At 52.3% G+C, this 27,508-nt stretch overlaps 1 protein-coding gene across 4 annotated transcripts; it reads left to right on the top strand.

Annotated features, from left to right (window-relative positions):
* Positions 1–9,349: 9,349 nt before the first annotated feature.
* NECTIN4 (nectin cell adhesion molecule 4) lies at positions 9,350–27,140 on the top strand. Of its 4 annotated transcripts, none has more exons than XM_045547130.1 (9): positions 9,350–9,926; positions 18,891–19,250; positions 20,846–21,136; positions 22,173–22,293; positions 23,584–23,732; positions 23,980–24,136; positions 24,567–24,642; positions 25,042–25,116; positions 25,456–27,140. In XM_045547130.1, the coding sequence occupies exons 1-9, from the start codon at positions 9,848–9,850 to the stop codon at positions 25,678–25,680; spliced, it is 1,533 nt and encodes a 510-aa protein (XP_045403086.1). In that variant the 5' UTR covers positions 9,350–9,847; the 3' UTR covers positions 25,681–27,140. The 4 variants fall into 4 exon arrangements, with proteins under 4 accessions (XP_045403086.1, XP_045403085.1, XP_045403088.1 ...); XM_045547129.1 differs by having other exon boundaries at positions 23,977–24,136; XM_045547132.1 differs by lacking the exon at positions 25,042–25,116.
* Positions 27,141–27,508: the final 368 nt, after the last annotated feature.

Here is a 27,508-nt window from a genome sequence, read left to right as displayed (position 1 = left end):
AAACAGCAGGGGAGGGCATGAGCAGAAAGGTACAGCTAGGGAGACTGGAAGGTTACCATGACCCGTTCCCCACCTGTACCTTAAAGCTGAGATTCAACAATAGCTTTGAAAGTCTCCGCCCTCCCAACTATAGCATTCCCTGAGTATGTCAAGCAGGATCCAAGATCATGGTAAAAATCTTTAAAAAATGACAAACTTCTACCATCCTTGGCTGAAATCTGAAAGTTAGTCTCCTCCCTAAGGCTCATCGCTGGCTAACCTCCCAACAGCTGGATTCAGATCTGTCACACTCCTAGGATTAGGCAAGGGCCTACCTTGGGGGTGGGGCGGTTTTGCTTGTTGGCCTATATGTCCATTTTAGGCTCTTGCTTTTGCCCAAGTCTTTGCTGCTCTGTCAGACTCTTATTTTCTGCCTCTCCTGGATAGAAATGGGAACTCCCCACCCCAGGGGCCTTTTCAGCTTCTCTCTCCCAGGTTTGTTTTCTTTTTTCTCCCAGCTTCCACTCTGATTCTGAGTCCTTAGCAGTAGGCATCTCACTTAGACATTTCACATACTCCTTGGCTGTACCCCCTCCAGTTCTGTGCCTCCTCCGGTTTTGCCTAGTAGCTAGAAGCAGCTACCCATTGCTGAGCCAACCCTGGACCCCAGGAGAGGAACTGCCCAGGACTTTTACCTCCTTTGGTTAGTTTGGACTAAGCCCATATTTTGGAGGAGGCAGAAAAACCAGAGAAAGGGAGAGAGAGAGAAGAAAGAAAACTAGCCAATTTACATTTGTATGGCACATACTTTACACCCCAGGACAGCATCTGAAATGGTCTATAATGATCCTGTCAATGATACACAAACTGAAAGGGCATTAAGATAAAGTGAAGGGGTCAGGTGTGGTGGCTCGTGCCTGTAATCCTAGCACTCTGGGAGGCCAAGGCAAGAGGATCACTTAAGGTCAGAAGTTCAAGACCAACCTGAGCAAGACCAAGACCCCATCTCTACAAAAAATAGAAAAATTAGTCAGGTGTGGTGGCATACCCGTAGTCCCAGCTACTTGGGAGGCTGAAGCAGAAGGATTGCTTGAGCCTAGGAGTTTGAGGTTGGAGTGAGCTATGATGATGCCACTACATTCTATCCCAGGCAACAGAATGAGACCTAGTCTCAAAAAAAAAAAAAGGGTAAAGTGAAAGTAGGCCTGAGGGAAAATTGTGAGAGGTAGGGAGAAGGGCAGAGCCAGGGCTCCTTGTTTTCTGGACCTGCTTTCACCTGCTAATGATATCCAGGGACAACCTCTGTCCAGGAGCAGGGGTAGGGGCAGAACATCTTGAAAGTCTCATAATCCTGATGTGATCCTATGATTTTGGTTTGTCTCAGTTAGCCAAGATCTCTAGCAAGCAAGGGTCCCTAGAGCCCAGCTTCCCAGCCTTAGATGTCTGTCCTAGCCCCAAATCCATGCCTCCTTGTCTCAAACCTTCACAAAACTCTTACTCTATCTTCTCCCTCCCTTAACCCCATTTTCTGACCCTGAAGTCATCTGGTTCTAGGCATTGTTCAGTACATACACAAATCCAACAATTGCACCATGGGGTCTTAGTCACATGCTCAAGACTCCCACATTTCCCTCTGCCTTTGCCTCTCAGGCTGTCCCATCCTTCTGGTTCTTTCTCTACTATCCTCTGACCCTTCTATATCTCTCACACAGCTCATTCTGGCCACTTGACTTCCTGGCCCCAAGCTATCCTGGCCCCAATTCTGGTTCTTTGCTCTCAGCTCAGCCAGAATAAGGACATGGACAAACAAAAGGACAGAGGAATGACTAAGAGAAGAGATTGCAGGAGGCCAGATCTTTTTTTTTTGAGACAGAGTCTTGCTCTGTCACCTGGGCTAGAGTGCCATGGCAGCAGCCTAGCTAACAGCAACCTCAAGCTCCTGGGCTCAAGCAAGCCTCCTGCCTCAGCCTCCTGAGTAGCTGGGACTGCAGGCATGTGCCACCATGCCCGGCTAATTTTTTCTATTTTTTAGTAGAGATGGGGGTCTCACTCTTGCTCAGGCTGGTTTCAAACTCCTGACCTCAAATGATGCTCCCACCTCCGCCTCCCAGAGTGCTAGGATTACAGGCGTGAGCCACTGTGCCCGGCCAGGAGGCCAGACCTTGAGAGTTCCTTTGATTGGATGTGAGCTAGAAGGAGTTTGAGAGAAAGGTGGAATCATAAGCAGACTTGGAGTGGAGAGGAGTGGGAACCAGCCAAGTTAGAGAATGATGGAGAGATGGGATAAGGATGGGGAGGAACTTGTGTTGTTGAGGGACTAGGCAGTGGTGAGTAGGAAAGTATCACTGAGTTATTGTTGAGTGGTGGGAATTGAGGGCAGAAGAAGGAAGTACCTGAGTGATCCTAGCAGTGAACAAGTAGGCATCCAGAAATTTATTTGGTCTTTCTGTCTGTTTCAGATTTTGTTTCAGCTGCTTTGTCTCTTTGAATTCCCCCCTTCAATAACACTGTGTGTGTGTGTGTGTGTGTGTGTGTGTTTCTCCCTCTCTCTTTTAATACAGATGGTCCCCAACTTATGATGGTTCACCTGTTTGACTTTACAATGGTGGGAAAAGGGTACACATTCAGTAGAAACCATACTTCAAATTTTGAATTTTTTTTTTTTTTTTGAGACAGAGTCTCACTCTGTTACCTGGGCTAGAGTGCTGTGGCATCAGCCTAGCTCACAGCAACCTCAAACTCCTGGGCTCAAGCCATCCTCCTGCCTCGGCTTCCCAGTCACTGGGACTACAGGCATGCGCCACCATGCCTGGCTAATTTTTTCTATATATATTTTTAGTTGTCCAGCTAATTTCTTTCTATTTTTAGTAGAGACAGGGTCTCATTCTTGCTCAGGCTGGTCTCAAACAACTCCTGAGCTCAAACAATCCACCTGCCTTAGCCTCCCAGAGTGCTAGGATTACAGGTGTGAGCTACCGCACCCGGCCAAATTTTGAATTTTAATCTTTTCCTGGGCTAGTGATAGGTGTACTAAATGCATTTTTGACTTAAGATATTTTCAATTTGTGATGGGTGTATTGGGACATAACTCCATCATAAGCCAAGAAGCGTCTGTCTATTTTTTTGTCCCTAAGTTTTTGTCTGTCTCTTTGTTCCTTGAAATCTGTCTCTTACTGTTTCCACTTTTGTGTTTCTCTCTCTGGGTTGCTGCCCCTTTTTTCCTGCTGAATGGAGCCAGCCATCTGACTTTCCTGCAGGGAGCTTTGGAACTTTCCAAAAGTGGCCAGACTTCTTTCCTTTGGCTGCATTCTAGAACTGTGGCACCAGTTTGGGGTCCCCAGGCACAGTTATAAGATCTTGATTATCAATGAGGACCTGAATGAGTTTCAATATGTATGGCCTTTTCAGGGAGTGGGATTTCCCCCAGAAGACCTTAGTGGGGAAAGTGCCTGAACCCTTGGTAGAAAGCAGACTGGCAAGGGAGATTAGATTCCAGTCTAACCAGCACACCTGGAGTCCTCACTAGAACCCATTCTCCCTTTCCTTATAGCTCATGGGCCAGTGTTTCTGACCTTGCTAATTATCACTGGCAAGGGACTTGCCCTGTTTCTTGATTCCTAGCCCTTCCTTTATGTCACTTATGGAACTGAAGGAGAAGTTGAGGTTCAAGAAGGCTTCAAGGTGAGGCTGAGGGTCAGTTACTTGGGGTTCCTGCAAGGAAGGCATGAATTATATCTTGAGGGGTGTGGTGGCAGATGTTCAGAGGGGAGCCAGGGGCATGCCTGCTTGGCTTCCACCCCCAGCTTCTCCCACAGACTGGGACTCACATCCTCCATCCTCAGCTCAAAGGCTCTCAACCTTGCTGACTCTGGGACTGAAAACTGGTGCAGGACAGGGTCCAAGTCTCCATATGCCATGGGAGCAAGGCCAAGAACTAGTCTTGCTACACCAGGGCCTTGAGAGTGCCTTGGAACTGGGAGATCTGGCCCCTGCCTTCCAGGACCAGGAAGAGACGGAGCCTCGGGCACCTGGGACGAGGGCTCCTCTATAGCTGCACCACATCCTGGCCTCTAACCAAGACAACTACATCTGCCTGCTGAGCCCCGAGCACTGCCAATGGAAACAGGGTGGAGCTGTAGGTCTGGGTGACTTTGGGGTCCCAGTGGGAAGAGCAAAGAGGGCATTAGGGCTTACAAGATGGAGAGATGGATATGCCTGGGACATATAGAAGGAAGATTATGCTAACAAACTAAAAAAGAAATTTTACCTTCAAATCACAGGAATCTCTAGTTCCTACTCCATCCCCCCCCACTTCCCACCTCCTCCTTGTGTCCTCTCAGCTTCTGCCCCTCTCTTCTCATGCCTTGCAGCTCCTTCTTCTCTGCCTCCAGGCTCCTTGGAATACCTGCCTTCTGTTCTCAGGGTCTTCCCCCACCCTTCCCTAAGTGCCTATCCCTTCCAGTCTCCTCACAGCCCCTGGGTCTCATGGTCTCTTTCCTGACCCACAGCCCCATATGCTGCTCCACAGCTGTCCTGTTGTCCCAGTGCCCGGTCTGAGGGTGAAGTTTTTTTTTTTTTTTGAGACAGAGTCTCACTTTGTTGCCCGGGCTAGAGTGAGTGCCGTGGCGTCAGCCTAGCTCACAGCAACCTCAAACTCCTGGGCTTAAGCGATCCTACTGCCTCAGCCTCCCGAGTAGCTGGGACTACAGGCATGCGCCACCATGCCCGGCTAATTTTTTCTATATATATATTTTAGTTGGCCAGATAATTTCTTTTCTATTTTTAGCAGAGACGGGGTCTCGCTCTTGCTGAGGCTGGTCTCGAACTCTTGACCTCGAGTAATCCACCCGCCTCGGCCTCCCAGAGTGCTAGGATTACAGGCGTGAGCCACCGCGCCCGGCCGAGGGTGAGGTTTGATTGTAGGGCCTCGGGAGGCTTTCCCCTGGGGAAGCTGAGTTGCATGGTAGCAGGAGCTCAGGCAGTCTTTGGTTTGGAGACAAACCACACCTTCAGCATCCAAGCTGGATGCTTGCAGACTGGAGTGTGAGAAGCTACAGAGGCCTGGTGTCACCTACACCTGCCCCAGGTAGTGTAGACTCTGCAGGCCAGGCTGGCCCTAGGGGTGCTTCCATGTTCCCCAACAGGAAGCTCCCTGGGAGGAGCCTAGCTCTTTCTTGGGTGTGGGAACAAGGGGAGAATGCAGGGAGCACACCTGGGGTCCTCACTAGAACCCATTTTCTCACCAAATTCTCAGGACCCTTCTAACCTTTTGCTCTTACCTCCCTCTCTCTGCTATATCTTTTGCTGCTATTTTCACCACTTGGACGACTCTGATTTCCATGAGGGCTCCTACTCTCATCTGTGGCAGCCAGGACGTATTCCAAGAGCTTTCTAAAAGTGCCAGCTCATTCAGAGTCACAGGGTCAAAGAACAAAAGTGTTTGTCTCTTAACCCATACTCTGGTCCCTGATTTTGTGGTAGTGTGTTTATAGAAGCTTGGGAAGTTCATGGGGTGAGAGCAAGGAGGAAGGGGCTCTGCACACAACTGGACCTACTGAGAAACAGGGCCCAAACGTGCCTTGTGTTCAGCTACCTCCTCCCCTGGGTGGCACACTCCAGCTTTAGGGCCCTTGAAGAACAAGCAAATCCAGCCCCCTGAGTTCTAAGGGATGTTGTTAGGCAACCAGGAAATGCTGTCATTAAAGGATGGGGCTGGGTATTGGGGAATCAATGGGCCTGCAGGATAGGCAGATAAGAACAACACAGCACATGGCAACACTTAGATGGAATCTCCTGGAAAACAGGATGCCACCATCCTAATATGGGGCAGAGTGAAGCTCCAGCTGGAGGGGAACAAATATGTTTTCCAATGGATGACAGGCTGCTGGAGCCCCTGTGTTCTGTATGGGGATCCCTCCTTAGACCTCCCTGGGGGGTGGGGGACATCCTAGAGAGAAGCAGGAGTGACATTGAAGCCTCTGTCCTGGGGGATGGGATCAAGTCCCACATTGGTAATCTTCCACCACATTAATCAACTCCCCAACACCTTTCTGTACAAAGTGTGCAGAAGCTAAGGCAATGAGCAGATTAGGGGTAGCTTATCACACTGAGAGACAAAGCTGTACAGAAATGATCGAAAACATTTTATCCACACCCAAGCTTCCAACTGGTTCCACTCTGATTTATTATTCACCAGGTTCTCTCCTAAAGTCCAGGGGTCTGCCCCTGCCAGCCTCTGACTCTTCTCTGACCTGGGATCACACTGCAGACAGACAGGATATTACTCACTAAGGAGCTCTCTCATCTATCCCCACCCCCAACCCATCTTCCTGCCACCCCACCCCCAGCCCTTCCCACATTAGCCCACTCCCTCCCTCCCCCACTCCCTCAATCTGACCCTCACTCTCACTCTTTTTCTCCTACACACCACTCCACCCATCCTTGTCCCTCCCTGACTCACCTCAAGTCCCATTGACACAAACAAAAATTTCAGCACAACCCACTCCAACCGGTTTGGCTTAGGCGTGCAGCCTGTCATGAGGGCAGAGATGGATATAAGTGGATGCCTGGACACATGCAGATCATGAACATTCACTGTTACACACACAGAGGCAGCCCCACATGTGTGCATGGCATGTACACATACAGAGACACATAGGGAATGCACCATGGTGGGATATAGGGTGTTATCGTTGTTTATGTGTCTGTCTCCTGATTAGGGGCTGCTTGAGGGCGGGGACTGTGTGTTATGTGTCTCTGTCTCCTCCCTCGAGTCTGGCACAAAGTGGTGCTCACTCTGTGTCTGTTGAATGAATGTGTGTGCGCAGGCATGCAGGCAGTGATGCCACTCATGCAGGCACAAATACACATTATAAAGATGCTACCATGGCTTGAATTGTTCCCATTCTTAGGACCCAGAATGTGGGTGGGAGGAGGATAGGTAGTGAGACATGAGGAGAATGGGATTCAATGTGGAAGAAAGAACCAAACCCAGGATACGAGGCACTAGTCTTGAAATTTTTCCCCAACCAATATTTTCTTCCAGCCCCAAGCTCAGTATAATCCTTCCCCAGGTCTCATCCCAGAAGAGAGTGAGAAAGGCCTAAAGATGAGGGCATATTTCCAAGAGCATGGCCCTTGTGAGACATATAGGATTGAGGGAAGGAGGAGACAGAGGGACTGGGAGATAGATATTTTTGAAATGAGGGAAGAGAGATCCCTGCCTCCATCAAAGGCCTGGAGTGGCTGCCTGACTCTAGCACTCCCTCTCAGGCCCTGTGGTGCCCTCAGCCCTCTTCAAGGCTGCATCTGGTGCTTATTAGGGCCTGAACAGACCCATGAAGAAATGGGTATGGCCATACCTTAACAGCACCTCTGGAAAGTTCTACCTTCTTTCAGTGCTCCATATGGTTAGAATTGACGGTGAGTGAGGGTCCTAACCACGGGCTCAGAGCCATCCTGACTGGTAGCACTTTGGAGGGAAGGGTATGTTGTGAATGGAAAGGCTGAAGGAAAGTGGATACCCACCTGTGATCTAACCGCTTTCCCACCCCCATGCCTCAGTTTCCCCTGTGGTTTCCTGTACCTGGAGGGGTGAATCCGTGGGAAGGAAAGGAGCTCCTCTTAAAGCGTGCGATAGGATCCGAGGTGTGATAATTATAACACAGGATGCTCTCTCCTCCTATTCCCCCGGCCCTACCCCACCCCTGCCACAATGGATCTCAAAGCAACATCTGGGTGGGGCTGCTCCCCTGGCACAGGTGGGGACCTGAGTCCTGAAGAGGGGAAGGGGTTTGCCACGGTGGAGGTGGAGAGAAACTGGGGAGTTTTGGCATCCAGCCTGGCCCTTGAGGCTACTTATGACCTGCAGGAAATAGTCCTTGAAGAAGAGGTCTCTGCCATGGTCACTGCTGAGAGCTGGGATCTAGAGCCAGAGTTGGAACTCTAGGGTTAAAGTCCAGGTCACAGGCCAGATTCAGGGTGGTAACTCATGGTCAGTCAGGAACTCGGCTTTTCTGACCCTGCCTCGCCCCTTTCCCATCCTGACCTATCATTGGATGACTGAGACAAGATTATAGAACAAGCCCAACCTTCAAGGGGTTCACAGACTACAGCTCTCATTCTGTCCCTCAATTTTACACATTTCCTGAATCCCTGACACACAACAGGCCTCAACTAATGTTTCTTGACTTGAAGCTTACAATTTAGTTAAGGAGATAAGATGTGCACAAATTATGAGCACGTAAACTATAATAAAAGGACAAGCAAGGGCTGAGGAAGAATAGAGGTAAGATTAATTTGGGGTGGGAGGAGCTGAGAAGGCTTCATGGGAGATGTGGCATTTGAGGTCAGCTTTCAAAGATGAATAAGATCTTGACAGGTAGAATTGGTGGGGACAGGGGCGTGTGTATGAAAAATATTCTACGTGAAATGGCCCTCCCTTATTGCTTCTAGAGTCCTCCTTCCTGCCCCCTCCAGACAGAAGGGCCCTGCTGCAAGATTTTAACCTATTGCTTTTTCCTTCCCCCAGGTCTATCTCCATGTTTACCTGTTGTTTTGGCCCTTGTCTGTGAGCGACCTGCCCCTCTCCTTCCCTAAATGTTCAGGGGCCTCAGAATATACCCCCTTCCTCTGGCCATCCTAGCTAGGCCAGTGAGGTTTTGTGTAACTTGGCGGTCACATTTTATGCTTCCCAAATGGAAACACGTGCTCTGACAAGTATGAGTATATTATAGGAATACAGGGACAGAGTGCTGGAAATCAAGATTGTCCTTGCAAAGTCTAGACATGTGGTCTTGTCCAGCGACCATGGGATGAAATGGATAAAATGACCATGGAGACGGTAAAAAGGAACCTCTTTCCACTCAAGTTGTGCTGATGCCCTTTCAGGACTCCTGGCCAAGAAACAAGGTGCTGAAGCTGAGAGAGGGCCCTGCCAGGGAAGCCAGGCATCTGTAGGGCTCATTCCTTCGCCAGTCCCCTGACTTCTCCTATGGGGTCAGGGCAGTCACTTAAGCTCTTTCTCAGGGGTCTTTGACCTACCTCCCTGCCTCAAGGATAGAGGTGACTGAGCATATTGTGATACTAAGTCGTTTGTCCTCTGTCTCTTCTTTTGGCTGGGCGTCAGTTTTCTCATCTGAAGAATGAAGTATACAGGCCAGCACTGACAGAATCCTGCTCTGCTCTGGCCTTCTCTGCTTCTGCGAAGCTGAGCCCCTCCGGGAGACTGGGGAACTGGTCAAAGCCCCCAGGAGGCAGCAAGGCTAGCTGAGGGTGGGATGCTTCGGTTCCTTTCCACGCACAGGGCCTTGCTCCTGTTGTCCTGGCCTGGCCTGGTTGCTTCCCTCTTTGAGGCACCCTGGGCCTTCCGTCCGCCACCCTCATCTCTCCCCTCACAGCCCCTTCCACACACGTGCAGGTAAAGTCTGCAGCTGAGGATGGGACCCCACTGCCCGCACCCAGGCCCTTCCCTCCCTCCCTCCCTCCCTGGCGCCCATTAGCTAGCCCAGGCCTTGGGGGCGGTGGCTGCTGAGTCTTCGTGCCAGGCCCGCCCCCAGAGACGCACCTGTTCTGACCTGCTGAGCAGGTTCCCAGGTTTCTGCCGTCGTTGTTGGCCACGGCGTGGGAAGCAGCTCTGGGGGAGCTCCGAGCTCCCCATCACGGCTTTTTGTGGGTAGCTACAGCTGGGTGGGTAGAACGGGGTCGGGTCCCCGAGTGGAGACCCAGCTGGGATAGGCAGGTGTGTCAGTGCCTTGGGACTCCACGGCTTCCTGCCTTCTGGGTCTGTGCCTTATCCAGCTCTAGAGCCGGCTCCCAGGGAGAAGTCGGTGGAACTTCAGAAACGCCGGGCAGATCTGCCCTCCAACCAATGCCCCTGTCCCTGGGAGCCGAGATGTGGGGGCCTGAGGCCTGGTTGCTGCTGCTGCTGCTGCTGGCATCATTTCCAGGTAGGATTTGCCTGAACCATCAGGACCCTTGCTTCTGAGCCCAGCCTGGCACAGACACCCATACACAAACACACAGACACACATGCATGCATGAACACAAATATTCTCTTTCCTTTGACTCTGAACTGAGGAACTAATCTCTCTCTCCCACACCCAGCTGCCAGCAGTGCCCCCAGAAGAGCCAGTGTAGCTATTTCCCTTCATGTCCCCTCCCACCCCCAGGCCAGGTCACTATGTCTGGGATCCTGACAACCTCTGCCAAAGCCTTGCCTAGGCCTGAGCTGTCTCAGAGGAAATAGATATGGTGACTCAGTGCAGGTGGGCAGGGAGGTGGAATTTGTAAGGACCCTGTTCACCCCAGGGGTTCCCTGAGGCTCCTTGGCCTATCCCCCAGGCTCCAGGACTGCTGCCTGGAACTAGGGCCGACTCAAGGCTGTGCTGGTCTCAGTAGTCATCAGGGTACAGGAAGCCTGATGCCCAGAGAGTGGACAGGGCATTTCTGTCCCCTTCTCTTCTGTCCATGATGTTCTAGAGTGCCAGGGCTGGGGCACCTGTTGGGGCCTATAGGAGAGCCAGAAACTCCTCTCCCTCTGGCCCTCTCTTTCCCTGGGCGCAGCCATAGGTGCCAGGGTGGTAAAAAGGGGATTCAGATGAGTAGGGTCTAGGGTAGGGTACCTTCTAGATAGGGTGTGGTCCCCTTTTGTTCACCTCCTGTCCCCCCATTTTCTCAACTAGATACTTTGTATTACTCTTCACCTCCTGCCTGTCTAATGTATGCAGAGCAGATACAAATTATAGGAGTTTATAATCTTCAGAGTGAGAAAGAGAGAGAGAGAGTGGCAGAGAGAGAGAGAGAGAGAGAGAGAGAGAAAGAAAGTGTGCACGCACAGTGAGACTGTGATGGGATTCCATAGGCTGTTCCCAGGGTAATGAGTAACTGAGAAACCTTTCTCTTTGGAAAGATGGGGCCCTATTCAGATAGGATAGTTTGATTCTCAGCCCCAGGAGCAGTAGCAAGGGAGCCTCAGTTGTCCAGCAGGATGTGGCAGTGATTCCCCCACCCCATCTCCAGCTGAAGCTCTAAGGAGGAGAACAAGGCCTAGCTGTGTAGATTGGTGAGGGTGGGGGCTGCTCTCACTCTGATATTGTCATGGGAAGGTCATTGGCCCAGCTGCCAGTCACAGGACACTGAGCTCCTACCCCTGCCATCCCCCTACCTCCAGCCCCATGTCTTAATTCCCATCTTCCAGAAAACCCTTCTCACTTGCTTAGGCCAAGGGTGGTGCCTGGTCGCTGGGGTCAGGAAACCCCGAAGTCACTTTACTGTAGGATCTACCCACACCTAAAGAGTGGAGCCATACGGTCTCAGGACTTGGAAGGGATCAAAGAAGGCACCACTCCACCTTTCTCATTTTACAGATGGGAAACAGAGAAACAGATAGGCAAGTGAGATCTGCAAGATTACTCAGTGTTAGAAGCATAACCAGGGTTAGTGTCTCGGTCTCCTGACTCCTAGTTCATTACAGAATAGTACATTTGAGTGCACACTGGGTACAGCCAGAGTACTAGATGCTGGAGATGTAATGGTAAGACATGGTTCCTGCCTTCCTTTTCCATGAGGCAAAACTGTTCTTTCTAAGAGAAGCCCAGGGAAGGGGAATGGAGACTCCCTTCTAGTTAGGAAACTACCCCCCGGCCTCACCCAGCGCCTGATTAGGAGGTACTGCGGTAAGGGAGCAAGCCTGGCTCCCAGATTGCTAGGAGGAGACCACTCCGCCGCCGCCACAAGCCTCCACACAGCTGGAGGTTGTTCTGAAGGCCGGACACTCAGGCCCCAGGTTCCTAGCCTGAGGATTAGATGGTCCCGCCAACACTGCCACCCCCATTCTACTCCTCTGTGTGTAGGTATCTCCTTAATGGCCCTCCCAAAACTGGACTGTTTCATGTTTCTGAAGAATCCTTGCACTGGGAGGTCAGGAGCCTTGGGTCCAGATCCCGTTTCTGCTATTAATTTGTTAGATGGCCTTGGGCAACTAAGAAACTAGACTTCAGTGGGCCAAAGCTAGGACAGGATGATCTCCATGGACCATCCAGCTCTGAAATACTACGACTCTGTGATTGTCCAGGCCCTAGCTGAAGGGAGATGCTGGGGTGTTGGAAGAGTCACTCAGTCTGAGTGCAGAGATAGAAGGGGAAGGGTCCTGGCCCCATCTCTCAGAGGGGACCAGAGTACCTTTTCCCAGGATACTGCCTTCCTGGCCCCACTGCGAATTCAACCCCCCACCCCAAACTCCTGGGCCATTAGAGCGCTGAGCCCCAGGGCCCTGCCCCACCCCTGACAGGGAGAGGAGCCCAGGCTTGGGAGGCGCCTGACACCACAGCTCTTTGTTTCTCCTTAATGGGATGAGTTTCCGGGTGAGGTCCTTTCCCTTCTCCCTCCCCCGTCTCCTGCCCTGAGGCTCAGGGGCCCAAATCTACAAGAGCCCCCCCACACACACACACCAGGATCCCAGCCCCTAGCTCTTTGGGCCCAGCAGGCCCTGCAAGACCAGAGGGTGAGTGGTTCTCTGAATTCCAGGTCTGTCTTCTGAGGGCTAGGATCAGCTTCTGTCTGAGGTCAGTTTCCTAGAAAGGGAGGGGCCCATCCCTGCTTTTCTACTCCTATTTACAGAGGGGGGCAGGCCCTTTCCTGTAGGACCAATCCAAGCCCAGGGAAGCCAGCAAAGGAGGTTAGCTTCCCCACCCAATGTGGCTGTGAGAGACTAGGAGAATCCCAGGGAAGCCCTGTGGCCCCGGTGACCTAGGTCCCACCCTAGTGTTTAAGGGGCTGGGCTAAGGAGACCCCAGCCACAGAGATGGAGGTAAGGAGCTTAGAGGTCACAATCCCGTAGTGCAGACCACAGCCTGAGGACCCTGGGGTCCTCCAGGCACAGTGAAAGTGGCTCAGCACCGAGGGGAGGAGTCTGGTGAGGAGAGAACACCTGGGTCTCCAGCCTCCAAAACTTGCCCTGGCACTGACCAAAGTCTAGGCAGAGAGAAGTGATGGAGGTGATCTGGGGTCAGGAGGGAAGGGAGTGGAGAAACCTGGGGTCTGGATCTGGGAGCAGGATCTAAAATGAGGAGGTGAGGTTCAGAGCCGGGAGTCGTCCACCATGCCTCCTGGGGGGCGGCTGTGAAGAGGGCAGCTGGGATCCCTCTTTTGCTGGAACCAAGAACCTCTGGTCTCCAGGAGCTTTTCCCATGGTTTTCTGGTCACCCCCTCCCCACCCCCTTCCCTCTAAAGCTGTTATGTCTTGAGAGGTGGGGTTGAGACTGTGATTTGGGGTGGAGCAGAGCTGGCCATAGTGGGTGGAGGGGCAGTATGGGGCAGGTAGGAACACAGGAGTTTGGGAGAAGGCAAATTCTGGGCCTCCCACCCACAGTGTGGCTGTTGTGGTGACTCAGCCGGGCTCAGACTCTGGCTCCGGGGGGTTTAGGGGACTTATCTGTGCTGGGATCTGTGTCTGGGCCAGAGCTGGGGCTGCCTCAAGGCCTGTCCTCCCCCATTGTTCTCATCTCCCTTTGTGATTGGGGTGGCCCCCCTCCCCAGACACTAATCTGCAGGTGGGCACTTTGCCCGGGTTGGGGAAGCTCTCACTAAGCTGGGGGGCTTAGGATGATGGGGGGCAAGTGAAGGAGGTGGATGAAGGTGGAGGGAGAATCTTCTTTCTGGTTTTTAAAATTCCTTAGTGCTCCTAGGCCAAGGTTATGGGGGAAAGAGTGGATGAAAAGGGGTTCGCTGGGTTGTTCATGTCACCTGTCCTGGATGGGGAACTTCGCTGCTCTCCTCCCAGGTCCTTTCTTCTCCCAGACTTGCCCACAGACTCCCCCTCTGCCTGGTGAGGGCTGTTGCAAGGGGAGGCAAGAGTTAACAAAGGAGAATGAGACCCTAGACAACCTGGACCCCTCCCCCTAGCCCCAGGTGGAATCGCCCCCTTTCCCACCAAACCCACACCAGACAACCTTACCCCAGGCCTGAGCCAGAGCTGGTTTTTCTGGTGGTGGCAGCAGCAGAGCCCTGACAGAGATTCCCAGGGAGAGGCCTTCCTGGGGGGCCAGAGGTACTGGGGGGCCCAGGGGAGTGGGGGTGGTGGTGGTGAGAAGGGCAGGAGTCCCTTTAGTGGGAACCTGAGGAGCAAGGGCAGAGGGAGGTTTTGTTTTGTTCTGTTGGGGAGCCCTTGATGGCAATTTCCCATCACCTGGAGGGACAGTGACCTCATCTCTGGGTACCTCCACCTTGAGCCTGAGATGAATCTGCCCTCAAGTGTTGGGGTGAGGTGGGGAGAGATGCCGGGGGTGACATTCCAGAAAGGATCCAGAGGCGAAGGCTCAGAGCCACACACCACTGACCAAGGGCAGCTGAGACAAATAGAGATGTGGAAGCCAAGATAAACCGACATCAAAATATTTACTATGTGTGCAGAGTTCCGAGAGACAAGAATGCACGTCATGCACACAGAGGGTGAGAGACGCACATGGAATGGTGTGCGCATGTTCACGCACACCAACACATAGCTCTTCCCTCTGGACACAGACAATTAGTGCTTATACTCCCCCAAAGATAAGACATGAACTCACATATGTGCCAAACACCCCCAAATTCATGCAAGGAGATAGCCTTGCACGCATGTGAACCAGCACTAAGATGGGTAGCCCCTCACCCAGAGATCCTCAGACATTTAAACACAAATGACTCATGCTTATTCCCTTCCCCCTTCTCACAGACCCACCTCTAGGACCCCCACATGGACCCCCATAAGTACCGGCAGGGATGCTGGTGGAAAAAGGCCCCTCATAAATAAAAGATGCTTCCTCAAAGATGCTGTAAATGGCTGGCTATCTGTAGGTGCCACCTCAGTTTCTCACCAAGATCAGAGGCCAGCCCTCACACAGAAAGGAAAGCTGGGACCCAGGCACAGGGTGGGGAGCAGCCAGCCAGCCCAAGCCAGGAATGGAGGGCCTGTCTGAGAGCGGGCGTACACAAAGGGCTGGGCTCCAAAGAGGCCCTTGGGGGCCTGGCCATGGGTGGGGGAGGCCAAGGGCAGGGATCTCGTCTGGCCAGTTGGGCCTGTTCTCTCCCTTGCGCAAGGTGGTGGCAGCTGTGGCTAGGCTTGCTGCTGTGTAGCAGCTTCTGAGTCACCAAGGCTCCTGACCAGTGTCCTGGTGCTCCCTGGAGGAGGGGTGGGAGGGTCTGAGGGAGGAGTGCCCAACTAGCCAGAGTCCACCAGCTTCAGCAAACAATTTGCAGCAGAAGGGTCTGTGGGCTTGGCCTGGCCTGGCTACCACATGCCCACAGGGTGACCTCACCAGGGAGGCAGTGTGTCTCCTTCAGTCTGGTGACATCATCATGCTGATGCCAGGCTGGCACTGGGTGGGGGAGAGAAGGAGGAGACAGTCCTGGCCTGTCCTGGCCTGGCAGCCTGGGCTCCCAGGTCTGTTTATCCAAGGACAGGGATTCCAGGGCCCCAGTTCTATTTTCTCTTCTCTTGCAGCCTAGAGCGCTGTGGGGAGGTACACAACTAGAGGAGGGTGTTGCCCCAGGCTGAGATGCTCCTACTAAATTGCATAATGGGGGGCCATGGGGGACATCCAGAAGGGATATTCCTATTTTACTGGGTTCCTCATTCTGCAAAACTTGGGCTTGTCCCTTGGGAGTGGGGATCTTGGACTCACAGGTAGAAAGGAACATGGAGGATTGGGATTCTGTACCCAATGCCCGCTGTGTCCTAAAGAGGTATTTTTTGAGGGAAATATGGCTGACTGGTGGTGGGAAGGGGGCAGGTAGTTGGCAAGTATAGGAATAGAGATGGGAATTATGCCATCTGACATTGCCCGTAATCCTAGCACTCTGGAAGGCTGAGGCAGAAGGATTGCTTGAGCTCAGGAGTTCAAGACCAGCCTGAGCAAGAGTGAGACCCCCATCTCTACAAAAAGTAGAAAAATTAGCCAGGTGTGGTGGCACGTAACTTTAGTCCCAGCTACTTGGGAAGCTGAGGCAGGAGGATCCCTTGAGCCCAGGAGTTGGAGGTTGCAAAGAGCTATGGTGATGCCACTGCACTCTACCTGGGGTGACAGAGTGAGACTCTGTCTCAGAAAAAAAAAAAAAAAAGAAAGAAAGAAAGAGTCTTTAGAAGGGTTTGAGTGTCCCAGTAGGGCAGGGCTTGGGATCCCTATGACCTGCACAGATGCTAATGTTTGAAGCAGAGGATGTGCTGGGGCTCCCCTACCCCAAGCCCACTCCTAGTCCTTCCTTGGCAGGTCTGCTCTCTCCAGTGCCAGGAGGAGGTGCCTGGGAGGGGTGCGAGTGTTTAGCTGGACTCCTAGGTTGGGCTGGGTGGGACTAACATCAGCTTAGGCAGGTCAGAGCCCTGGTATCTGGCCCTGCAGGTCTGTCCTGTCCCATCCAGGCCCTCCCAGCTCTCAATAGCATCCCCCATCCTTCTACCCCTGCCAGCAGGGCCACAGGATCCCCTTCCTCTGCCCCATGCTCTCCCTCATTGGAACCTTCTGGTCAACTCCAGTGAAACTTCACTTCTGCTCTCCATACCTCCCTCCCCTCCATCCTGCCTTCCTTCCTCTGTCCAGTCTGGAGGTGTCCCCTTTGGCAGTGAACCCAACCAGCCAGCGGATCCTGCCTCCACCCCAAGATTGCCATGTCAACGCCCTCCCTGCCTAGCCCAACCAAGGACTGCTTGCTCCTCCTCATTCTACTCTTTCCTTCTTCTGCCTGATTCTCTCATTCATTCACCCATTCATTCATTCATTCAGTCAATAAATGTTAATTGAGCACCAACTATGTGCCAGGAATGGAGACCACATACCACTGAGTACTAAATCAGAAACCACAGTTACTGAGACTCAGTTTCTATTCTTGAGCTCAGTCTGGTAATGGAAGCAGACAAGGAAATAGCAAATACAAACTGTGGGGTAAAGTGCTATGGTAGGGGCAAAGGCAGGGTGCTGGCAAGTACAGAGGAAGGGCACCTAATGCCGCCTGAAGTTGTGGTGGGGAGGGAGGGCTCCGGGAGGAAGCGATGCCTAAGCAGAGTCTTATACGGTGAGTAGGAGTTACCCAGACAGTGATGAGTAGGAGCTCCAGACACAGGGAGGAGGGCATTCCAGGCAGAGAGTATGGTATGAGCAAAGGTGAAGAACACCACCAGGGTGTGTGAAGTGCTGGGCAGAGGCAGGGACTGCACACTGTTGAGAGTTGCTGGGGTACACATTCCAAGGCAAGGAGCTCTTGCCATCCCAGAGTGCCCTTCCACTCTGCCCCAGGCCCCAATCCCTGTATTTCACTTTTTATTCCATGACTCTAAATTTATTTCTACCCAATCGTGAGTTTCCCCAGGCCCTGCCTCCCTCATAAATTACTCATTCTGGAAATTTAGGAGCTGAGTTTGAGTCTTTTCTCTCCTTCATCTCTCCTTCTGGTCAGTGAGCAAATCCCTGTCAAATTTCCCCCAGGAACTGTCTTCTCCTCTCCACTGGGGCACCGCTGTGCCAGGGCTGCAGCCATAGCCTCCTAGGGAATGTTGGTCTTCAGTCTCCCCACTTTCTAGTCAGACTGCGTATCACCACTTGCCTCACGACACTCCCTGGCTAAGGAAGCTTCTGTGACTCCCCGTTTCCTCTTGACCAAGTCTGACCAGGTTCCTTTGCCTGGCATGGAAGGTCCTGGGTGATCTGGCCCCACCCTACCCCAACCATACTTTCCAGTCCTGCTCAATGCACACACCCTGCCTCAGGTCAGTCCTCTCCTCTCTGTTTCCTGAACCAGCCAGCCTCTCCACCTCCTCACTGTTTGCTCACCTTGGTCCCTTACCTGGAATGCCTTTCTAGATCCTTCTCCCTCCTATTTCCTACCCAACTCATGTATGAGGCCCTCCCACATGACTTGATCCCACAGAGACCACCCCGTCCCACAACTGGCCTGCCACACACCACTGAGCACTAAATCAGAAACCATCATCACATATTTCCCTGTGTGTCTCCATACACATACGTATCTTGCTCCTGAACAGACCTCAGGTTCCATGAGGGCAGGGAACAGATCCTTATCTACAAATAAGGTTATGTGATGGATAGCTCTAAATCCAGAATCCCCGAGTTTGCCTCATCAATACTGAAAACACTAGTCCCTTGTCCCTGGTCCTTTGATTCTGGCTCAGTATTCTAATCCTGTCACTGTGTGTCTGCCCTGACCTCATCTCTCTGAGCCTCTGACCTGGGCCCTTTCTGTCTTCAGTGACTTGCTCATTCCTGCCTTCGAGCCTCGGTTCACGCCATTCCTCCCACAAGGAATACCTCCTGTTCTCTGGGAATCCAGGTCTCTCATCTTTAAGCCATGAAAAGAATGTTCCAAAGGACCTACTGGATGGACCCTTCCCACCCTACATGTCTCATCCCAGCCACCAATGGATTCTGGACCCTCATGGTGGTTCCGGCTGCACTTCCTGAAAGCATTCACTTTTGCCCCGTTGGTAGATTGAGCCTCTTGTGAAAGCTTGTTCATGGCTTTCCCTGTTTCTGTGTGCATAAAAATTCCATTTCCCTGATGACTGTGAACTCCCTGAGGGCAGGGGGCTGTGTCTCTGGTCCTCTTATAGCCTCTCATTTTGCAATTGCTCAGGATACAATCTTAGTCTGCAAGAAGGTGTGAGTCTTCCATAAATCATCTGTATGGCCTTAGGCAAACCACTTCCTCTCTCTGGGTCTCAGTTTCCTCATCTGTTAAATGGTGATAATAACGCCTACCTCTTAGGAATGTTTTGTGGTTCTAATGAGGTAATGAACTGAACGCGCTTTGCAAGCACAAAAGGCTGCAGGAGTTCGGGCTGCCTTTGCTGTCATTATCGTTATGACTGTGTTCCCCCGGCTCTGGCAGCGCCCCTAATCTTGGCTGCTCCTGTCTGTCCCCTGCAGGTCGGTGCCCCGCGGGTGAGCTGGAGACCTCGGAGGTGGTGACCGTGGTGCTGGGCCAGGATGCAAAGCTGCCCTGCTTCTACCGAGGGAACCCCGACGAGCAGGTGGGGCAGGTGGCATGGGCTCGGGTGGACGCGGGCGAGGGCGCCCAGGAGCTGGCGCTGCTGCACTCCAAATACGGGCTACATGTGAGCTCTGCCTACGAGGGCCGCGTGGAACAGCCGCCGCCCCCCCGGAACCCCCTGGACGGCTCGGTGCTCCTGCGCAACGCTGTGCAGGCGGATGAGGGAGAGTACGAGTGCCATGTCAGCACCTTTCCCGCCGGCAGCTTCCAGGTGCGGCTGCGGCTCCGAGTGCTGGGTAAGTGGGGCTGGCTGGGCATGGTCAGAGGTCCCCAAGCCAGGTGTCTCGGAGGGGAGAAGCTGGAGGCAGGGGGAAGCAGAGATGGATAGGGCAGGGGCAGAACAGGAATAAAAGGTGGGGTGTTCTTATAGGGGTGAAGGTCTTCATCTAGCCGGTCCTTCCCTGCACTCAACCCAGAAATTCTCTCCAAGTAACCCCCAAAGCTGGGGAAGAATCATTTATTAGGAAGTTCTTCCTTCCGATGACTTGAAATCTCCTCCTCTGTTACTTTTGCCCTGTGGAGCAATATGGCAAGGGCTTATTCTCTTTTCTGCACAACTGCTTCTCAGAGAGCTGAGATCCTTTGTCATGCCCCACCTAAATCTACTCTTCTCCAAGCTAAACTTACTGGTTCCTGCCACAGTGCCACCAAAAACACTGACTCAAAGTTTCCCTCGACATCCTGGGGTCCATGATTTTTAAAACATGGGCCTGGGTGAGGACCCACAGACCCAGCTTTGTGGCCATACCTGACCAGTGGGGCTAATAGTGTCCTTGATCTGTATATTCGGTGAATGTGGTCTAAGATCACAATCACCTTTTAAACCACCACTTTGCACTGTGGGTGCTTGGGGTCAACCCCGGACCTATGGTCAAGTTAAGTCTTTTCCATTCTGTGCTTGGGCTGTTAATATTTTGAAGATGAAAATAAAAGCCTTTATAGTAAGTAGTTTCCCTTTTTTCACATGGAAGTTAGTAACATCAGCCTTGGAGTAGAAAAACCTTAGTGTGAATCTAGGCTTTGTCACCTAATAACTGGAACAAGTCATTTAACCTCCCTGAGCTTCAGTTTCCTCACCTATAAAATAAGGATAATAAGGCCGGGCGTGGTGGCTCACGCCTGTAATCCTAGCTCTGGGAGGCCGAGGCGGGTGGATCGCTCGAGGTCAGGAGTTCGAGACCAGCCTGAGCAAGAGTGAGACCCCGTCTCTACTAAAAATAGAAAGAAATTATCTGGCCAACTAAAAATATATACAAAAAATTAGCTGGGCATGGTGGCTCATGCCTGTAGTCCCAGCTACTTGGGGGGCTGAGGCAGTAGGATTGCTTAAGCCGAGGAGTCTGAGGTTGCTGTGAACTAGGCTGACGCCACGGCACTCACTCTATCCCGGGCAACAGAGCGAGACTCTGTCTCAAAAAATAAATAAATAAATAATTAAAAAAATAAAAATAAAATAAGGATAATAATACCTACCTCACTGGCTGGTTGACAGAATTAAATGAGATAATGTTTAAAAGTGTTTAGCATAATAGTTGGCATATAGTAAGGGCTTACTAAATGGTGGCTATTATTATTATAATTATTCTATACATGATATCTGGTTAGTTTTTAAATTACTCCATTAGTTTTATTTAAACAAATGACCCATGTTCACTGTAAAAAATTCAAACAATGAAGAAAGATACAAAGTCACCTGAAATTCTACTACTCATCTGGCGTCTTGGTGAAATGAGAGAATAGTTTGCACTTGTGCAAGATTGAACCGGGATGGGGTGGGGCCTTCAGAGAGGGGTTGTGCAGACCTGTGACTCCTGCCTTCCCCCATCTGCAGTGCCTCCCCTGCCTTCACTGAATCCTGGTCCAGCGCTAGAAGAGGGCCAGGGCCTGACGCTAGCAGCCTCCTGCACAGCCGAGGGCAGCCCAGCCCCAAGTGTGACCTGGGACACAGAGGTCAAAGGCACAACCTCCAGCCGCTCCTTCAAGTATTCTCGCTCTGCTGCTGTGACTTCAGAGTTCCACCTGGTGCCTAGCCGCAGTATGAACGGACAGCCACTTACTTGCGTGGTGTCCCACCCTGGCCTGCTCCAGGACCAAAGGATCACCCACATCCTCCATGTGGCCTGTAAGTACTTGGATGATTGAGTAGGGAGGCCCTCTGGGTTCTGAGAGGATTGTGAGACACTTTGAGGCCCCAAGCCACACCAGGCTGGCCAGCCTGGGTCCTGTAGCCTACAGTGTGTGAGAGAGCACTAGTCCAAAGGTAGACAACCTGAAGACCGATCTCAGATGAGCTTGGCAAATCACTTAGACCTCTCTGAGCTTTGGTGCCCTTATCTTTACAAAAGAGATTGCCCTGGTTCCCAGGGTTGTTGGGAGAATCAATTATAAACATGCAGTTCAAAGCACTTTGTAAAATTATAGTTTGAGGTTTGGAGACAGATAGACTTAAGAGAAGCCCTAGTTCTATTTACCAGCTGTTATTTAATCTTGTTGGGCTTCACTTCCTTCATCAGCAAAATAAGTCTAATTATACCAAATTTACAGGGTTTTGATGAGAATTAGAAATCATGAATGCAAAGCAACTCGCACAGTGCTTAATGTATAGTGCATTGAAGGCTCTCGGTAAATGATAGATATTGTTTTCCCAGAATCAGATTTCGAGCCTCTGGGGGGGATAAGATTATTCTCAGCATTTTGTACAAAGTAGGTTAGTTGTCAAGCGCGTTGGTGGTATAGCGGTGAATATAGCTGCCTTCTAAAGCAGGTTGTCAACAAATGTTTGTTAAAGAAATGAATGAACTAGTAGGATTATTAAGCCTTTGAAGAATCAAGCAGCACTTATGGAGCACCTGTTCTGTGACTAGCACTATGCTAGGCACCACAGGACATCCAGAAAAAGTGTGACACGTCACTACCCTGAGGGGCTTAAGGGCTCACGGCACAGGTAAACCAACGCAGGCTCTGAGCTTAGGGAGGGGAGGGGACTCTGTGGCCAGGAGCAAGGTGGGGTTGAGCTAGGTCTGGCAGCAGATGAGTAGGACGGAGGAAGGCAGGGGGAGGCTATTCCAGGCAGGGTGGAGCAGGGGTGGTGTCCCTTCGAGGTACCACACAATCAAAGGCATCATTCCCATTCTTTCTCCTCCCACCTCCCATTCCAGTCCTTGCTGAGGCCTCTGTGAGGGGTCTTGAAGACCAAAAGCTGTGGCAAGTTGGCAGAGAAGGAGCGACGCTCAAGTGCCTGAGTGAAGGGCAGCCCCCTCCCTCGTACAACTGGACACGGTGAGGGCCTGGGCCTGAGGGAGGGTCCAGTGTGGGACTCAGTTCCTTCCTTCTCAAGGCCAGGATGTGCTAATTAGGGGCTGGAACAATATATTCTGAACCCCAGATAAATCAGGGTACTTGTTCAGAGCAATACATGAATATGCACAGTCACCAAACATTATTATTGGCTTTCCCAGGGAATCTAGGACACGTGGTCATTGGTAGGGAGTAAATTGATAAGCCTTTAGATTATTTTTGTGACTTTTCTTGGATGGGGGGAGAGAGTCTCACTCTATCACCCTGGGTAGAGTCCAGTGGTGTCATCATAGCTCACTGAAACCTCAAACTCCTGGGCTCAATGATACTCCTGCCTCAGCCTCCTGAGTAGCTGGGACTACAGGCGTGTACCACCACGCCCAGCTAATTTTTTCTACTTTTTTTTTTTTGGTAGAGACAGGGTCTTGCTCTTGCTCAGGCTGGTCTTGAACTCCTGACCTCAAGCGACTCTCCTGCCTCAGCCTCCTAGAGTGCTAGAATTACAGGCATGAGCCACCACGCCCAGCTTTTTTCTAGCTTTTAAATTGTGGAATGTAACACAGCATTTCAATATTAATATTTTATATATTTATGTGAGTGCATAAAGAGCCAAAGACAAAAAGACACAGCTGAATCTTTTTGTAACTGTTATTAAACCAACACTACTGTAGACACCACAATGTTGCCTGCACCTTGAAAATATCCACCTACCTCCACCAGTTCCCTCAAGGACTCTTTGGCTTTTTTCCCAGGGTTTGAGATGTCCAGAGAATTGGGGAGGGGTCAGGTACACATGTATGTGAGCGCATGACAAGCATGTTCTCACTCATGAGCATATGAGCGATGCATGTGGCCTTGTGCCTGGAGCTATGTTCATGTACCCGGCCATGCAACATCACAGGTGTTGGAGCATGCAGTCACATTTTCCAATTACCTCTGAGCCTGGCTAGAAGTGGAGTGTCCTACTGTGTGGACTTTATAACATGTGTACCTGGTACCCAGTGCTGGATGACGTGATGCCTGTGGGAGCATGTGGGGTGGCACACATGTGGATCTTCCCGAATGTGTGTGTGGGGTTCCTGGGTCAGGCTGGGCAGCAGGGAGAAGGGACCTCTGCCTGGACCTGCCTAGGGGAGGGAGGGGCACCGTGGGAACAGCCGGCGGCTCTGGGTGACGTCATGGGGGAGAGGGGTGGAGAGCTGCCCGGGCATGTTGGGTAGTGGCAGCCTCAGCCCTCCCCAGCCAGCACCCTTAAGCTTCTCTGTCCTCCAGGCTGGACGGGCCTCTGCCCAGTGGGGTACGAGTGGAAGGGGACACTCTGGGCTTTCCCCGGCTGACCACTGAGCACAGTGGCATCTACGTTTGCCATGTCAGCAATGAGCTCTCCTCGAGGGATTCTCAGGTCACCGTGGATGTTCTTGGTAAGCACAGGGGGCAGAGGCAAGGGACCTGGGCTGAGGGCCTGGTGAGGGGCACCAGGAAGCAAGACAAAGAGAGTGAATTGGGAAAGTATGTATTTGGAGGAGGCTGGACTGTGTGTATTTTGCAGGGGGTCAAGCTGTGGGGGTGGTTTTGGATATGTTTTGTGAGCAGTGGCGGGGGGCTGTGTGTTCTGGGGTGGGTCAAGAGTCTGGGCATCCCCCTCAGTCAGTGGCCTGTCTCCAGCAGACCCTCAGGAGGACACAGGGAAGCAGGTGGACCTAGTGTCGGCCTCGGTGGTGGTGGTGGGTGTGATCGCCGCACTCTTGTTCTGCCTTCTGGTGGTGGTGGTGGTGCTCATGTCCCGATATCATCGGCGCAAAGCCCAGCAGATGACCCAGAAATAGTGAGTATTGGCCGCTCCCGGGCGGGTAGAACTAAGCTGGGCACAAAGAGGAGGCAAGCAGGAGGTGGGCCAGGTTGGAAGAGAGGAGACTGGGTGGCCTGACAGCTGGGGGGCTTGTGGACTAGAGGTGGGCGGGGTCTCTTGGGAAGTGAGAGGAACTTGGGGTCTGGAGCACAGCTGGATGAGGGGAGTCCTGCTGCCTGAGTGAGGATCAGATCCACATGCCAGGGTATCGCCAAGTATGTGCACATGTGCACGGCACACATACGCTCTTCAGCCACACTGCCACCTGCAGCCACACACTCATGCTTGCAGGGCTGGCACGGCACCCACACCCTCCAGCCCTGTCTCACATAGGCTCAGCCAGGGTAGGCTCACCCTGGGAGGCTGCCACTACCCTCAGCTCCTGACAAGGGGGTGTCTTTTCCAGTGAGGAGGAGCTGACCCTGACCAGGGAGAACTCTATCCGGAGGCTGCATTCCCATCACACGGACCCCAGGAGCCAAGTATGTGCTAATGCTGGGTGCACACATGGGGTGTGGCTACACTGGGGTCTGCTTGTGCCTGGCCCCTCTGCAGAGCGGGAGCACAGCCCTCCGCCGGGTCTGACCCTGACTCGGAGCTGGGCTGGGGGCAGAGTTGAGGGGTCGTAGCTGCTGTGGGTCTGCTAGGGCTGCTCCAGAAGGCCCATCAGCACTGGCCTAGGGGCTGCTCTGGGAAGCCCCCATCAGCACTGGTTCCAGGTGGGTGTGGGTTGGCGGCAGGGGAATGAGGATGTTTGTGTCAAGGAGAAAATGGACCTGTGCGGGAACAGCGGTTAGGGCAGAGGCTGGTGGAGGACAAGAGGGGAAGACTGAGGAGGCTGAGCTCTGTTCTAACTCCTCCCCCATGTCTGGGCCCCGCAGCCGGAGGAGAGTGTAGGGCTGAGAGCCGAGGGCCACCCTGATAGTCTCAAGGACAACAGTAGCTGCTCTGTGATGGTGAGGCCCCCGGCCCCACCGGTGTCCCCACCACTCTCCTCAGGCCCCTCTCCTGGTCCCAGACGTGATGCGTCAGCAGCCCCCTTACCAGTCCCTTTGGCCGCAGGCCCTGGCTCACCTGGCCCAAGACTGCATCTCTGCTATGCCTTTGTTCTCCCGCCTTCCCCTCCCCATGCCTGACACTTGGTCCTGGCCCCTGATCTCTGAGCCCCTACGCCTCAGAGAAAACCATTACCCTGGCTTGTGCCTGACCTCTGAGCCCACCGTGACCCAACCATAGCCCACTATGTCTGGCTGTCCCGGCCCGCTTCCTGACGTGCCCTCTGCCCTTGCCTGCAGAGTGAAGAGCCAGAGGGCCGCAGCTACTCCACGCTGACCACAGTGAGGGAGATCGAAACACAGACTGAACTGCTGTCACCAGGCTCTGGGCGGGCAGAGGAGGAGGAAGATCGGGATGAAGGCATCAAGCAGGCCATGAACCATTTTGTCCAGGAGAATGGGACCCTGCGGGCCAAGCCCACGGGCAATGGCATCTACATCAATGGGCGGGGGCACCTGGTCTGACCCAGGCCTGCCTCCCTCTCTTAGGCCTGGCTCCTTCTGCTGACACGGGGGATTTCAGCTCATCTTGGGGACCCCTTAAAACACCCCATTTCTTGAGGAAGATGCTCCCCACTCTACTGACTGCTCGACCTTTTCCTCCAACCCTTCTGTTCATCGGGAGGGCTCCACTGATTGAGTCCCTCCCACCGTGTGTGCTGGTCACTGTGTGTGTGTGTTTGTGCTTGTGTGAGTTTCATCGACTGTGTGTGCATGGAAGGACGGCTGTGTCTGTGGTGTGTGCCATGCTGTCATGTCAGAGTCCAAGTGAAACACGGTGTGTGTGCCGTGGGTTTGGTTTGCATGTTGCGTGGCCGTGTGTGACCTCTGCCTGTAAAGGCAGGCATTTTCCTCAGACCCCAGAGCAGTATTAATGATGCAGAGGTTGGAGGTGAGAGGTGGAGACTGTGGGTCAGATCCAGATATGCGGGCATAGCTGGAGCTGGAATCTGGCCTCTGGAGGGGGGGCAGCACGTCCCCTGCCACTGGGAGCCTTCAGGACGAGGATGAGTGTGAAGCAGCCCGCCCAGGGGTCTGCCAGAGGCTTGAACTGTTACAGAAGAGGCCCTCTGCCCTCTGGTGGCCCTTGGGCCTGCTGCATGTACATATTTTCTGTAAATAAACCTGCACAGGGGAATGTCTTTCAGAAATACTGCTCTGAATCCTTTAATAAGAGGAAAAACTTTTAAAATAGCTTTTGACTTATGCAATGCTTGTCCCTGGGATTGCTTAAAGTGAGGCTAGACCTCACTCAGACCCCACCCAGGGGGTTAATTCCTGTGGTTCTGAAAGGTGCTCCTTCGAAGGCATCTTCATCTAGTCAGCCCCTTGGGAGGGAGCCTGAGAACTGGTGGAGTCTGGTCACTGGCTACGGAGGACAAGGGAGGGTCCTTGACCCTAGTGGCCCCTCAACTCTCCCCTAGCCTTGTCTCTTTTTTCAGTTGTTTGTGGTCCCTTGGGGAGTTGCGGAGACTTGGTGGTAAGGGCTCCTGGTTCAATGGTGGTGTAGGGGAGAGAGAGTAGTGATTATAGACCGAGGGAGGGTGGGAGTTCAGGTGAGGTGAAGGAGGTACTGAGGGTGAGAATGTGGCCTTTTCCCGCAGGGGTTTCTGGGTCACTAATTCAAGGCTCCTCCAGCAGTTTCTCTGGGTGGGGGCTGGGGTTAGATGAGGTTTATTTTTACCTAGCCCACCCAACACACTCAGCCAGAATACCTAGATTTAGTACCTAAACCCTTCTTGCCCTGAAATCTGCTGGATTTCCGCATTAAAGGAGAGCCTCCCGACCCCCGTTCCTCAGCCAGCCCAGGACTTTGAAAGTGGAGTCTCAAGATCTAAGATCCTAATATGTACATTTTGTGTAAATATGTGCATATTTGTACATAAAATGATATTCTGTTTTTAAATAAACAGGAAAACTTGTTCTGTGTGGTTCCTGTCTTGTCCCTGGAACTGTGTGAGCCCTGAATTCCATAATTGCTGTCTCAGTACCATCCTTCTTACAGTCCTGAGTAGGGGAGGAGTTAGGATGCCTGTTGCTGGGAGAGAAAGGTGAAAGAACTGGCCTCCACAAGACCTTCAGCCATCTCCGAGAGTCCCCAGGTAGGACAGTGGAGCTAAGAACTCATTCTAGGATAGCCAATGCTTTAGTTTGCAAAGTATTTTAGATTGTTTATTTTACTGGAGAGTCACAATAACAGCTGTGTGAAATACCCTTTTTACAGAAAAAGCAACTGAAACTCAAGTTAAATGAGTTTTATAGACTGTTAGAGGATTTAAAGATCACCTTCATT

This window comes from Lemur catta, chromosome 3 (genome assembly GCF_020740605.2).
Source record: "Lemur catta isolate mLemCat1 chromosome 3, mLemCat1.pri, whole genome shotgun sequence".
In the NCBI taxonomy this organism is placed as follows: domain Eukaryota; kingdom Metazoa; phylum Chordata; class Mammalia; order Primates; family Lemuridae; genus Lemur; species Lemur catta.
The sequence above is the reverse complement of the archived record's forward strand: the minus strand, read 5'-3'. Positions and strand labels throughout refer to the sequence as shown.